This window comes from Gymnoscopelus microlampas (assembly GCF_963454915.1).
Source record: "Gymnoscopelus microlampas genome assembly, chromosome: 8".
Classification (NCBI taxonomy): Eukaryota; Metazoa; Chordata; class Actinopteri; order Myctophiformes; family Myctophidae; genus Gymnoscopelus; species Gymnoscopelus microlampas.
This window is the reverse complement of record NC_139945.1, coordinates 46,586,946-46,602,277: the sequence shown is the minus strand read 5'-3', so window position 1 is coordinate 46,602,277 and position 15,332 is coordinate 46,586,946. Positions and strand designations below refer to the sequence as shown.

Here is a 15,332-nt window from a genome sequence, read left to right as displayed (position 1 = left end):
ACATCAATATGAGCTTGTTTTATTTATAGCTTTGTTTCTCAAAGTGGGGTCCGAGGACCCCCAGGGGTCCTTGGGGAGGTCTCAGGGGGTCCCCAGCCAAATTAGTTAATACAGCATCACAATCATTTTAACCACTTTATCCATATTAAATATCAGATATACAAGCTCACAGTGCGTCACTGATATTTTAGAAATGTTTTGAAAAATCTCGAAAATGTGTGGAAAACGTTTAATAATGTTTAATTTCTTAACATAAATCTTCTCTTCTGGGGGTCCCTGGGGGTCCCTGGCACAACATCATTTCAGATGGGGGTCCGTGGCCAAATGCATACATTAATTTGCGGGTCCTTGACATGAAACAGTCAGACACGTGTAGTGTCTGCTGATGGACACTAGATGGCGTCTGAACAGCAGTTTTGCCAAGTGCTGCTGGAAAAGGAAACCAGCATCTTATCTCCATTAATATAAGATGGTCAATGTAGGAAGAAAAACTACATTTAGATTCCCATGTATGAAATATTACCCAAACTATTCTCTGACAGTGGTGGAAGAAGTACTCAGATATTTTACTTAAAAGTAGCAATACCACAATATAAAAATACTCTGTAAGTAAAAGGCCTGTGTTCAAAATGTGTGTTAAAAGTACAAAAGTGTTCATCAAAATGTACATAAAGTACCAAAAGTAAAAGTACTAAAATGTTTGAAAATAGATCCACAAGCTCACAACGTGTCGCATCGCGACGCGTTGTGAGCTTTATAGATCTGCTATTTTCAAATAGCCTAGGTATAAAATAGGGTTGATGTGGTTAATGTAAAAAAAGAAGAAGCTCAAAACGCGTCACGATGCGTGTTGTGAGCTTAAGTTTGAGAAATCTTGAAAAGGTTTTGAATAATTCAAATCTTCTCTTTGTGGGTGTCCCTGGCAAAAATACAAGAATATATTTGCAATGTAGGGGGAGGGATTGTTGTATAAATTGTCTCAAGCTGTGGATCAAAGGCAAACTGTATCTGGATACCAGAGCTATGGAACCTTTAGGGATTTAACCAACAAGTAAAATAATGAATCTGTTATGAACCATTATAATGAAACACATGCCATAAGGATGAAACTGTTGAACAAAAGACAACACAAAATTCTCAATAAAGCGTGTGCAAATGTATTTTTTTCCTGTCACATCAACAACAAAGATAAAAAAGGTAATCATTGGTCAAATAAAAGAACAAAAAACAAATACCAGAGACTACAACATTTAAAAATGTACAAAACATTGTGTGAACACAGACAGACGGCCTGGTTTCGTACAGTGCATAATGTTAAAATCAACTTTAGGTGCTGAGGAATAAAGAGAAAGATTTGCTTTTTTTTCATATCAAATCATCAAATATAAAGTATAACATGAAGTAAATACATACATAAGAACAATAAACAAAGTCCTAATAGCTGGAACAGCTTTCATTTGGTAAAAAAAACAAAAGAGTGTTTTGTAAAAACGTAAATAATATGTACATGGTATTGGCACCCATTAACAGCATTCCAATATTGTTAGTTGAAGACAGAGTTGAGCTTCCAGTCAGCTTTCTCCTATGGTACATTCACACTGTGGAGCTTACAGCCTCCATCTGGTTTCAACGCAAGTTAGGCCATAACATTTAAACTGCCATAAGAATAAATCGTTGCTGCCGGGCAGAAACCTCCTATCTCCATATTCTTTTAGTGTTTTTTCGTAAATGAATGTCCAACTTGATCATCCTACAGCGTCGCACAAAAGCACAACATTCACAACAAGCTCATTTTCAGCTTGTAAATCCGTTTCTTTTGCTACATCTGAATTTGAATCCTGAAAAGTAACAGTTTTGGACATATGAGGTTTCCACCCAACAGAGACGAAATGTACGGAGACGTCAGTAATATTTGAAAATCACATTCATATTACTTCTACAGTATAAAAAGTCACCAGGTAAACACATAAATGAAATAGAAAAATAACATAAATTAGGAGAAGGAGAAGCTATTGGCAGACATCATACAAGATGGACTGAGGATGAGGAATTTGGTTCAGAGCTTCTGTGTTGTACAAATAATGTACACATCATCTAATGTATGTATGATTATATGTAATAAATCCTGCAGCCATAATGATTTGTCACCTTCCAATGACTCTTTACGTTAGACAGAACTTTAATCTTTGTCTTTTCTTCAGATTATGTCAAAAATAAACCAAACCATTACCTACAGTGACCAGGTAAGGGTGCTGATAAGTTTCACGTCTGTTAAGCCAAGTGTTCAATGACTGGACTGGCCCAGGATCAGCTAAATTAAATGACTTGTTCAGGTGCAGCAGAGCTGGTTTAGCCCATAACATAGCTAAGCCAAATCAACCTAGTCTACTGGAGGAAAATGTAGGTTCGTTTTTCGACTAATTCAGGCTGTTTATGACAGGTAAGCAATGTCACAGATCCGTTTTCTGTAGGTGTCCAAACAAACTTAGTCTAAAAGTATGTTTACATTTCTAACATTAGGCTCATACAGCATAAAAATGCTGCCAGACCTCAGAAAGTATTCAATTTGTTGTGCATGAACTAATGATGTAACAACATGCAACCGGCCCGCACACGTCCAAATACTTTTGGTCCCCTACTGTACATCTCTATCAATGAAAAGAGATTCCACACAGTTCACTCTCAAATTACAGCCTAACAGTCTTTAACCTCATATTCATTGTCTCATTTGGAGAAGAGACAGAAAACAATATTGTCCAACTCATGCCAATGTATTTTCACAAAATCATTCATAGGTTTTACAGTAGCGTTCTATTCCACCTTTTAAATAACACTCTCTTCAAGAAAATACAGAAAGGAAACAAATTCCATTATATATACTATATTCGATTCTATTTTATGTTTCACTTAAATTGTTAATGTATACTGTATGTTCACCTGATTGATGTTAAATCTTATCTGAATGTTTAGCTTCTAAATATTGTCTTCCTGTGTTGACCTTTTTTTTTTGCAATTTGCTGCGGCCTTTTAATTTTTTTAAACTCATTTTAATTGAAATATTTGATATTTGATATTTAAGTAATGTTTATCAATAAAAAAAAAAGGTTACTTGCGGGGCCCATTAATCCATAGATAAGCTTAAAGAATCAGAGACTTAATAATTTAATTTACTCTTTTTTTTCTTTTTCATTTTGTATGGGAGATTAAGCTTCACTTTCATTAATATTCTCTTTAAAAAAGAAAAAAGAAAAATACGAAAAGTATGCTCACATCAATAAACTTTAGATGTCTGGTATTCAAACTAGACTAGACTTTTGGAGGTAGTCTAGTTTTACATGATTTGTTTTCTAGGGCTGGAATAGTTTTAAGAGTCTACCACATCTTGAGTGGAGGCAACAAAAACACCACTTCTGGCTCAAGGATGCAGTGGTGACTGTCCTGGTTTGTTTTGGCCCTGAAACTGAAACCTAAGGACTTCTCAAACCTTAATAAGCTCATCTAAGGTGAATGTGATGAAAGCAGGTGGGTTCTACGCGGTCACACAGTGGTTGGGTCTGCGGGACATCTCATATCCTCGCCTACAGACACAGCGGTATGAACCTTCCGTGTTCACACAGCGAGCGTTCACACACTCATATTCCACCTCCCGATGGTGCTCACACTCATTTATGTCTGGGGGGAAAAAGAGAGAGAGAGAGAGAGGGAGGGTAGATATTTATGAAAGAGAAAAATATGGTATAGTAGCTGCATTGATTGATTCATAAATAATGAATCAAACATTTTATACAGTATATCAGAATTAGTGTTGGGCAATATTACTTAGGAAAGTTAAAGTAATATGTTACTTATTACTTCTTTAAAAAGGAATATTATATTACTTATTACTTGAAAGTATTACTCTTATATCAAGAATGATATATTATATTATATTACTATATACACTTATTTGTATGTTTTTTCTGCATATTCCATTTTGGAACAATACTAAATATTCTTACAGGAGTAGTCAAAAATCAACCAAACAGCAGAACTAAACACATTGAAGATAGCCGATCTACAGTACAAGCTCAAACGTGTCGCTTCCGTTACACGTTATGAGTTTTGTAGATCGGCTATTTAGACATCAGTTGAATAATTCACAGACCACGGCCCGCACAAAGTTTACAATGGACAACAATGTTTGTATCTTTGACTGACACAAATTTAAAATAATGGCAATACTTCCAAGTGTTGCTGAAAGTATGCATGAGTAGTACATGGCTTCATTTTTGAGCCACGGACGGACCTGCGCCAGACCACAGGCCTGCACGTATACGACATAACTTTGCACGATGGCGCATGCTTGAAAAGAACAGATCTACAAGCTAACATCCTGTACCATCGCAAAGTGTCGATAGCTTGTCACAAACTTCCACTCTGCCGCTTAACCCATTAAGACCGGGGATGCATCTGCGTCTCATTTTAAGATTTATTTGGGCTATTCAAAAATAGCAGATCTACAAGCTCATAGCGCGGCACCGAGTGCCGCGCTACGAGCTTGTAGATCTGCTATTTTTGAAAAATCTTGAAAAAATATTTTCCAGATTTTTTTCCAAAAACTGTTGAGATTTAGATTTTTTTTAAGAATCGTCTCAGGTCTTAATGGGTTAAACGGACTGCTCTAGGGATCTGCAGCTGACTGCTGGACACAGACACAACGTGCCACCGGCTCATAGACAATACAACCGATACAGCGAAGAGAGAGAGCGCTTTTATCTCGGTCAGAAACAAAAACAAATCACGTTCATTGTAACGAGTACTTGGATCAGTAATATGTAATAATAATACTGCTTTGGCAGCTGTAATAAGTTACACTACTCTGGGTACCTTTTACTGGGTAAAGTAATAATATTACAGTAACGTGTTACTGCCCAACACTGATCATATATATTATCACTGTATATCATACTATATTACATATTATGTTATGTTATATTGCCTCTGCAGGTCATGGAGGTCATGTCCAGCTCATATCCTTGGTAACAGTCACAGGTGTAACCCTCGGCGACACGGATACACCTGCCGTTCTCACAGCCGTGCAGTATCCCACAATCCTCGGCGGTACTCAGACCAGCGTATGAGTCATAACGTCCTGGAGGAGACAAGAACAGAAAAATAAAGAGACAGACAGTCACATATAGAGACAGACAGACAGACAAACAGTCTGTCTATGAATAAAAACTCTGAATAGTTTTGTGAGTGTGGTTAAAGTCCCCAGGTCTGATGTATGGGTTTGAGCAACGTAATCATAGTTATATGGGTTTTGAATGTTGGGTTCAGGTCCCATAATTAATAATACATTTAATGAAGCATAGCGTTAGTTCATGCAGGACACGGAAGTCGTGCACGCCAAAGCTGTAACCAGCAGTCAGTCAGCTGATGTGAACATCAGCTTTCTATTCCCCATTCACAGCCCAGCTGGTCATTACATCACACACTCATTATCCAATCACAGCTCACGCTTGAGCAAAGAGGTTCCTATAAATACGGCTTCATATTCTCTAGGTCTTTCTTGGTTGCTGAACCAATGCATTTTGCTAGCTGCTGCGAGCTTCATCTGCTGCTCATCTACTGCTCATCTACTGCTTTGTGCGCTGCTCTATGATATTTTGGTGCTATATGAGATGAGTCTGCTTATGATGTTGACTTTTACCACTGCTACAGCAGCCAATGCTTCTTCTATTATTGCTGCCAAACACTAATGTGCTCATAGCTTAAGCTAATAGCATGCTTGCTGCCATGCAGAAATTAGGAATTGTTTGTAGCACAAAGCTAATACAGCATGCTTGCTGCCCAGACAGTAGAAGCTTGATTTATTTGTAGGCTACTCTCTTCACCATGTGGTAAGTTGAATTGTTTGTAGCTTAAAGCTAACATAGCATGCTGCTGCATTTAGAAGTTTGTTGTTATACAGCACTGCACAGTTAACATGGCATGCTTTCTTCCCATGTGGAAAGCTTCAATTGTTTGTAGCTTAAAGCTAACATAGCATGCTGCTGCATTTAGAAGCTTGGTTTGTTATACAGCACTGCACAGTTAACATAGCATGCTTGCTTCCCATGTGGAAAGCTTCAATTGTTTGTAGCTCAAAGCTAACATAGCATGCGTGCTGCCATGTTTAGAAGCTGTGTTGTTATACAGCAATGCACAGTTAACATAGCATGCTTGCTTCCCATGTGGAAAGCTTCAATTATTTGTAGCTAGAAGCTAACATAGCATGCTGCTGCATGTAGAATCTTTGTTGTTATACAGAACTGCACAGTTAACATAGCATGCTTCCTTCCCATGTGGAAGCTTGAATTGTTTGTAGCTTAAAGCTAACATAACATGTGGAAAGCTTGAATTGTTTATAGCTTAAAGGTAACATAGCATGTGGAAAGCTCGAATTGTTTGTAGCTTAAAGCTAACAGCATGCTTTGCTGCCATGTAAAAGCTTTGATTTGTTTGTACAGTGCTGCAAAGTTAACACAGCAGCCTTGCTCCCCATGTAGGCTACTTCTTTTATTCCCAGCAGCAGACATTCCAGTGGTTTTAAAGAGCTTTCATCAGGTAATGAAACGTGGCTATTTTAGCATTTTTATGGCTTCAGGTATAGAAATATATGGAGCTAAATTTTTGGGCCGAAAGTTGATTTTTTTTTACAAAATAAGTACTGCTTCTAAGTTCTAATGCTGTTCTGCTGAGGCACTCTTGACTCTGGGAATACCCACAATACATGGTGCAGTACCATCTAGTTGGCTCTAAAGCTTCAAGCAGAGCTTCCAACAGTTGTAGTGCTCTGCTAGCACAAATGCTTCTACTTATCAAAGCTGTTGTAGACAATCTGTGTGCAACGGGGCATAATATAAGACAAGAAGTCAAATTCAGACATGTATTCAAGCCAGGAAAGGAAATCACAGCATGTGTATCAAATCAGTGTTGCCATGTCTGCTTATTATAAGCGACTTTGGGATTGTGCTCTGTTAAGTCACTAGCAAATATGATTACTAAAAAGGGTTCATGTGAAGGAACCCCAGATTCATATGTAATCATGGTACAAAAAATGTTTAATATTCTAAACACTTGTTTTGCGACTTGTTTTTATAGACTTGGCGCTTGTTTCTCTTACAATCTGGCAACACGCCGTGGTGGTGTCACGTGACTACTCCTTGGGAGTAATCAGGAAGTCTCATACATACAGCATGCATCTTGGGTATTGTAGTCTATGCAACTGACACGGTCATATCATGGTCAATTCAGTTCAATGCTACTGTGTGAGAATAAGGTGAAGGCAAGGGTGTTTTCTTTCTTAACTGGTCATGTGCAGGCATTATGGCAGTGTAACTGTCATGTTAAATAAGGTTCACAACTATCATGTCATGTTAAATAAGGTACACAACTATCATGGGATATTCAAGTTAATATAATCCACTCAGTGAAGCTGTTATTTCTGCATTCCTGTTCTATTCACTTAATTTATCGCTCAAGTTCAGGTAACTATTGTGGGTGGATTAGTTTGCAGATGCTTAAATAGATAATTACTTCATGGTGGATTAAAGTCTTGTGAAATGGGGCGGTTGCTTCAATTGTAGTGGGTTGTCCTCGAGGGGGTGCCATTTAGAGGGCAAGCAAAGGTTAATCTGATTCTCTGCTGCTTCAATTCTATCAGCTTATGACTTAGATGCAGGGAGCGGATTCATAGTGCATTGAATTAATTTGCATGTTACTTCACTTTTAGCTAACACATCTCGAGTTGGACAAAAAACACAGCAGGTGAAAGGCGGAAATCATATAATAGTCATTATTCATTGCAAGGATAAAGGGGGTTTACTTGTCTCTGACTCATACAGGTGCTGCTGGGTTAAGTTTCATTGGATGGTTGCAGAAAGAAGAAAACGTATGATGATAATTGCAATTTAAAATAATTGCTTATTGCAAACAAAGTCTTAAAGATGCATTGTGGTCTGCTTATTGCAAACGGTACAGTTACAGTACTCTTCAGCTGCTTGGTTCCAGCATTCACAATGAAGCAGCAGGTTGCCGGTCTGCAGCCATGAACGCTACTACGTTCACCATGAGTGAATGAGATAATCCAGCTGTTTGCTTGCAGATCTCCACAGCGTCCAGACGAGAAGGCTTGCTCTTGTGTGTGTCTTTCCAAAAGTTCATCTAGGTGGTGTTCTGCATTTGTGGAACTTGAAGCTTTTGTGGATCGCTATCTACGTATCTGAGATTGACATCAGGCATAAGTATGCTGCTGAAAGTGTTGGCTGGGTTCCACTGCACTGATTTGGGTAGTATGATTCTGTTTTGTATTGCATTTCTTTATCTGTGCGTGATCGGTAAGGTCCGCAGTATGCTTACTGCTGCATATAGATATTACATTTTACACTCTTTAATTTAGTTTAGCTTGATTAATTAATTTCTGAGGTCTGCAGCATGCTGCTGCTACACATAGTTCACACTTTTGTAGGATGAACTTAACGGTTCCACTGCACTGATTTAGGTAATATGATTCTGTTTTGTTTTGCATTTCTTTATCTGTGCGTGATGGGTAAGGTCCGCAGTATGCTTACTGCCGCATATAGTTATTACATTTTACTCATTAATTTAGTTTAATAAAATAATTTCTGAGGTCTGCAGCATGCTGCTGCTACACATAGTTTCACACTTTTGTAGGATGAACTTAACATCTTAAACTCTTAAACACTGTAAATCAGACAGGGGGGGGGGGGGGGGAGGTGCAAACGTCATAATTTCTAACCCTAACCCTAACCCTAACTAAAACCATGTTTTGTCTCTGTTCTCCATGATCCAGTATCTGCAAAGACGTCCTCTGGCGAGGCAAGACTAATGTTCTTCCTGACCGGCAAGGGAAAGCCAAGGTCATGGTTCACGGCCCGGCTCTGTCTCCTCTACAAAAGATGTGGACTGCTGCGCAGCTGTATACCTCTCACTCATTTCCGCATTGCATTGGCGCAGCTACATTGGTCTAGGCTTAAACTTGAAGTTGCTCAAAAGCAATGAGTGGCATGTACTGTATGAGGAGACAGTTAAATAGAGTCTGCATTCAAAAGTGGTTGGCAATGGCATGGGTTCATTCTGATGAAGATAGTTGACCTTTTACGGATGCATTCTTGCATCCCTCTTATCTGAGCGGATAGGAAGTTACAGCACGCTGCTGTTACACGCATATGTTATTAATCAGTGGTGATTACAGGGGCGTTCCGTTGCTAGGGGCAACCAAGGAATCTCAACCCTATAGTACACATTCTGCTTAAGTACACTCCTGAAGTACAGGATCAACATGGATGTTGAACACACACATAGTATGTATCTCATTAATTGTAGTATGACCTCGTTTTAAGATGCATGCTTGCATTCTTTTAGTATAGCTTAAATAATTAAATGCTGAGGTCCACAGCAGCTGCTGTTACACATAGTTAGTACACTTTATTTATCATGAATGATAAACATTAGTTATCATTCATCATAGGATGACCTCATATATATATATATATATATATTTATATATATCAGATTTCTTTAAAAAGAAATAGAATGTCCTTTTCGAATCCTATTCACGGTGCAGCATAGCAGTGGGCATCGTTTTAGGACACCGTCTAGGACTCCTGAGGTTCAGGAATCAACAGGTTTCTGCATTCATCAGGCCTGTTGAACACATAGACGCATGCTTGCATTTGTTTAGTTTAGCTTAATAATCAAATGCTGAGGAACTTCTGAAGCTCAGAATCAACATGGCTGTTTAACACACCAATGCATGCTTACATTTAAAGCACTCCTGACGTACAGGATCAACACGGCTGTTGAGCACACACAGTATATATCTCATTAATTGTAGGATGACCTCGTTTTAAGATGCATGCTTGCATTCTTTTAGTATAGCTTAAATAATTAAATGCTGAGGTCCACAGCAAGCTGCTGTTACACATAGTTAGTACACTTTATTTATCATGAATGATAAACATTAGTTATCATTCATCATAGGATGACCTCATACATATATATTTATATATATCAGATTTCTTTAAAAAGAAATAGAATGTCCTTTTCGAATCCTATTCGCGGTGCAGCATAGCAGTGAGCATCGCTTTACGATACCGTCTAGGACTCCTGAGTTCAGGAATCAACAGGTTTCTGCATTCATCAGGCCTGTTGAACACATAGTCTTAAGATGCATGCTTGCATTTGCGTGCGCATTCTATTTTAAGTCAGTAGCAGTCTTGCTACTTCACATAATATAGTATGACTGATAAAGGCGTTTTTTAGGCTTGGCGTTGGCTTCCGTGTGTTGGGGGGGATTTCTGTTATGCACTCTCTGAGTATCCTAGCTGCCGCTTGGCTGAAACCAGAGAGTATGCATTTATTGGTTTTGGGGGATTTGCTTAAGCATTCTCTGAATATATGCTTAGCAGGCTGCTTCGACAAAATTCAGTGAATATTCTCCCAAGAGCGGAGCTTTAACGCCAAGCTTAACTGTATTCCATTTGTGGCAATAAATGGTTCTTTATCTACTAAGACGAGAGTGTTTCTGATTGAAATGAAGCATAGCGTTAGTTCATGCAGGACACGGAAGTCGTGCACGCCAAAGCTGTAACCAGCAGTCAGTCAGCTGATGTGAACATCAGCTTTCTATTCCCCATTCACAGCCCAGCTGGTCATTACATCACACACTCATTATCCAATCACAGCTCACGCTTGAGCAAAGAGGTTCCTATAAATACGGCTTCATATTCTCTAGGTCTTTCTTGGTTGCTGAACCAATGCATTTTGCTAGCTCCTCCTCCACCCCAGCCTCCACCTTTTGATTAGAGTGTGCCATAGGCTCAAATACTTGTGATTATCATGTATATCTGCTTTGTTTAGAGTCTGGCTTAGGCTCAAATACTTGTGGTTATCATGTATATCTGCTGTTTAAAATCTTGCTAGGCTCAAATACTTGTGTTTATCATGTATATCTGCTAATTCTAACTAATATGTTAATGTATTGCTTATTGTTGTCATTGTATCCCTATGGGGGATTTGCTTAAGCATTCTCTGAATATATGCTTAGCAGGCTGCTTCGACAAAATTCAGTGAATATTCTCCCAAGAGCGGAGCTTTAACGCCAAGCTTAACTGTATTCCATTTGTGGCAATAAATGGTTCTTTATCTACTAAGACGAGAGTGTTTCTGATTGAATTTTTTTCGACTTCTTTTTTTAAAGATTTATTTTTGGGCTTTTATGCCTTTATTTTTATAGGACAGTAGACTGACAGGAAATGGGGAGAGAGATGGGGAGGGACACGCAGCAAAGGTCGTCGGGACCTTTGCTCCGTGACACGCTGTCAGGCATTGCAGCCAGGTGCCCATACCGCCACATCAGCGGCCCGGCCCAATAATACTGTACAGTCATTTCAAATCAATTTTAGTATGCCAGGGTTTAAGTCCCAATACATCCATGTGAGTTACAGCACAACTCACTCTCATACACCCTGCGAGGTCCTCCTGCGCCTCCTCTGAAGGGAGGCCCCGCTCTCCACGGCTCCGCCCCTCCTTCCTCCTCTTCCTCGGCGTAAGGCACTGCTCCAGGGAGGGGGGCCAGGCTCAGAGGCCTGCCCTCTGCCACGGCAGGGGGGAGGGGCCGCGCTCCAAAGGCCCTCTCAGACCGGGGGTCCACGGGGAGCCGGAAGGGCGGAGTCCTGGGAGGGGCAGAGTCTGGGGAGGCGCCATAGTCTCCCTCGTCATAGTAACCACCCGCACTGGAAGAGAAGGAGAGAAGAGATGGTTTCAGTCTACTAATGGTTACAAAATGCAAAGAATGTAGCCAAAAGAGCTTAATAATGTTGACCATATACAATGTTAATTGTGCGTGCGTGCGTGCGTGCGTGTGTGCGTGTGCGTGCTTGTGTACCCATATCCAGTGGGCCTGTAGGCTCCATCAGGCACACCATAGCCATCAGGTACTCTCCCTCTGAAACGAGAGCTGCTGCCCCCTGCTGGGGAGTAGTCATCATAACTACCATACTCTCTACCTGGAACTACAGCTGGGGAGTAAGGAGATCCATAAGGAGGAGCTGAGAGGAGAGGAGAGGAGAGAAAGGATCAAGTTTTTTTATATATTATATCCCAATTTGTGCTGAGCCGAAGCAGATGAAGAACTTCAAAAAGACACAATAAACATACATATAACTAAATGTATTATAGACATAAACAATCACAAAATCCAGATCACAATCATGATCATCATAGTCATGAGTCATGACATCATAATCATGTGTCCACAGCAGCAAGGCAATAACAACAACCAACCAACCAACCACACACACACCCACCTCACCCAATCATAGACAGCAGACCATGACAATATTGCACCATAGAAAACAAAACAAAAAAAACATCAGCTCATCATTACCATCCTCCCAAGATGGTGATGGGCCTGTTCAACTGTCCCCACAGCTGAACAACAGCTACCTCCTCCGTTCTTAAAGGGCAAGACCACTTTGGTAGAGGTTTGGGTTGTGTAGTTACCTTGCCATGATGTAACTTCAAAGGTGGACAAGAAATAAAAAACAATTGCTCCATTGTTTAGAAATTGATAATTCAAAATATGCTCCTCATTGACTTACATTGTACGGTAAAACAGCTCTCAAAGTCTTTCTTTTAGCACATAAACAAACACAAACAAAGCTGATTCAGACAATATAGAACATCACCAAACCCAGTACTGTTTTTTTTTTTAATAAAAATGTTAACTTGTTGATTAGCTAATTTTAATAAGAAGAAAACCCGGACTTGATTCGCGGATCCGGATCCAGATCCAGATCTTCAAATGGTAAAATCAACAGGAAGTTAACATTTTTATAAAAAAAAAAAAAAACAGAAATGGGTTTGGTGATGTTCTATATTGTCTGAATCAGCTTCGTTTGTGTTTGTTTGTGTGCTAAAAGAGTGACTTTGAGAGCTGTTTTACCGTACATTGTAAGTCAATGAGGAGCATATTTTTAATTATCAATTTCTAATCAACGGAGCAATTATTTTTGATTTCTTGTCCACCTTTGAAGTTACTGTACATCATGGCAAGGTACTGTAACTACACAACCCAAACCTCTACCAAAGTGGTCTTGCCCTTTAAGCACCTGCTTGTCATATGACTCAATCAGCTGAATTGTACCCCCACAATCTTACTGGCCCCCCTCACAACCCCGTTAAGGGCATTTGTCTAACGCCAAGGTTTCCATACCAACAAATAAGAGAAAAGGAAATTACAGACTCTATAAAAGCCCTGTAGAACAAAATCAATGATTTTTTTATCAACCTGAAATTTGGTTAGCTTGCTTAAACAGAAGAGGCGCTGCTGACCTTTCTTACACACCATTTAAGTATTGAAATCAAATTGCAGACGATTGTCAATAATGGAACAGAGATAATGTATAAGTGGTTACCAAATCCACTGTCTGGCCATTTATGATACTACTCTGAGAAGCTGGTGGAGATTGTATAAAATCAATGCACACGTCTTTAGTCCTTGTGACATTAAGTTGTAGGAATGCCTCTTCACACCAGGAAACAAAATGTGAATCTTTATGACCTGATCATCATATCATCATGTTTACTGACAGTAAAAAGCCCATCAATGGAATCTTCAATATCATGCCATATATCATACCTCCTCCTCCAGGACCCAGTCTGGACCCAGAACTTAGTCTGGTTCCAGGTTCAGGTGAATCTCGGTCAAGGGAGCTCTCTGGGAAAGGTGGGGGAAGAACAGAGCTACACAGAGTAGCATAGTCCTCTGGAGAGAGAGAGAGAGAGAGAGAGAGAGAGAGAGAGAGAGAGAGAGAGAGAGAGAGAGAGAGAGAGAGAGAGAGAGAGAGAGAGAGAGAGAGATACATAGAGGGATACAGACAGACAGACAGACAAGACAGACAGACAGACAGACAGACAGACAGACAGACAGACAGATACAGAGAGTGATATAGAGACAGAAAGAGAGAAAGACAGATCGGAGAGAAAGATAAAGAGAGAAATACAGAGAGAAAGACAGAGATAAACAGAGGTAGAGAGAGAGAGAGGGGAATCAGACATGAAGCAACATGATCTTCATACTTAACTTGTAATTAATTGTAATGTATCATCTTATAACTAATCACTGTTATGATACTGCAACAATTTGCTGATTTATGATGATCATATTACCATGTTGTTACTTTGTACCGTTTTGTACTTTTGTATTGTTGACAGATATACAGTATTTGCACGTGGGCAGTATGCCCACTACTTCATATTAGACCCCACCACTTCACCAGGCCTCCCCTCTCCTCTCACCCGAGTCGGTAGCAGGGCAGAGGGCACACTGCAGCCCCCAGCCCTCTCCATACAGGCAGCAGCAGTCAGTGAAGGTCACCTGACCTCCCATCAGAGGACTCTGACACACCAGATCAGCTGTGACGTGCTGCCAGCAGAATGACAGGTTCTCATCTGGAACAGAGAGAGAGAGAGAGAGAGAGAGAGAGAGAGAGAGAGAGAGAGAGAGAGAGAGAGAGAGAGAGAGAGAGAGAGAGAGATAGAGATAGAGATAGAGATAGAGAGAGAGAGAGAGAGAGGGAGAGAGAGAGGGAAAGTAAGCATGGAGGAGTGGGAGGGAGACACATAAGAGGTAGGAACGGATGGAGAGAGAAGAAGGGAGATGGTTAAAGAGAAGGAAGGAGGTGCAGTGGTGAGTCAAACTAGGGTTGTGTGTGTGTGTGTGTGTGTGTGTGTGTGTGTGTGTGTGTGTGTGTGTGTGTGTGTGTGTGTGTGTGTGTGTATGTTCTTACCCACGGTAAGGTCACTGTAGTTGACACAGTTGCGTTGTGTGCGTACATGCGTGCATGCGTATGTGTGTGTGTGTGTGTGTGTGTGTGTGTGTGTGTGTGTGTGTGTGTGTGTGTGTATGTCCATACCCATGGTAAGGTCGCTGTAGTTGACACAGTTGCGTGCGTGCGTACGTGCGTATGTGCGTGTGTGCGTGCGTGCGTGTGTATGTTCTTACCCACGGTGAGGTCACTGTAGTTGACACAGTTGCGTTGTGTGTCGTCCAACTCTAGCGGCGGCTCACAGGTGCAGTAGTATGAACCCACCGTGTTCACACACACACCACCTGGACAGCTGTCCTCAGACTCACACTCATCATGATCTACACACACACACACACACACACACACACACACACACACACACACACACACACACACACACACACACACACACACACACATACACAAATTATCTTATTTTCATTATTGTTTTCACTGCATGTCTTCCTAAACAAC

General features: G+C 40.3%; 1 protein-coding gene across 6 annotated transcripts in view; it reads right to left on the bottom strand.

The window, feature by feature from the left end:
• Positions 1–1,134: 1,134 nt before the first annotated feature.
• The window catches only part of ltbp4 (latent transforming growth factor beta binding protein 4), a 52,503-nt gene continuing 38,305 nt past the window's right edge, over positions 1,135–15,332 (bottom strand). For all 6 annotated transcript variants that reach the window (XM_084063897.1, XM_084063900.1, XM_084063899.1 and 3 more), the window contains 7 exons: positions 15,053–15,196; positions 14,347–14,499; positions 13,688–13,813; positions 11,933–12,095; positions 11,503–11,780; positions 4,979–5,131; positions 1,135–3,672 (listed from right to left, as the gene is read on the bottom strand). In XM_084063897.1, the coding sequence (XP_083920023.1) occupies positions 3,530–3,672; positions 4,979–5,131; positions 11,503–11,780; positions 11,933–12,095; positions 13,688–13,813; positions 14,347–14,499; positions 15,053–15,196 (1,160 nt within the window). In that variant the 3' untranslated portion in view covers positions 1,135–3,529. The remainder of the gene's footprint in view (positions 3,673–4,978; positions 5,132–11,502; positions 11,781–11,932; positions 12,096–13,687; positions 13,814–14,346; positions 14,500–15,052; positions 15,197–15,332) is intronic.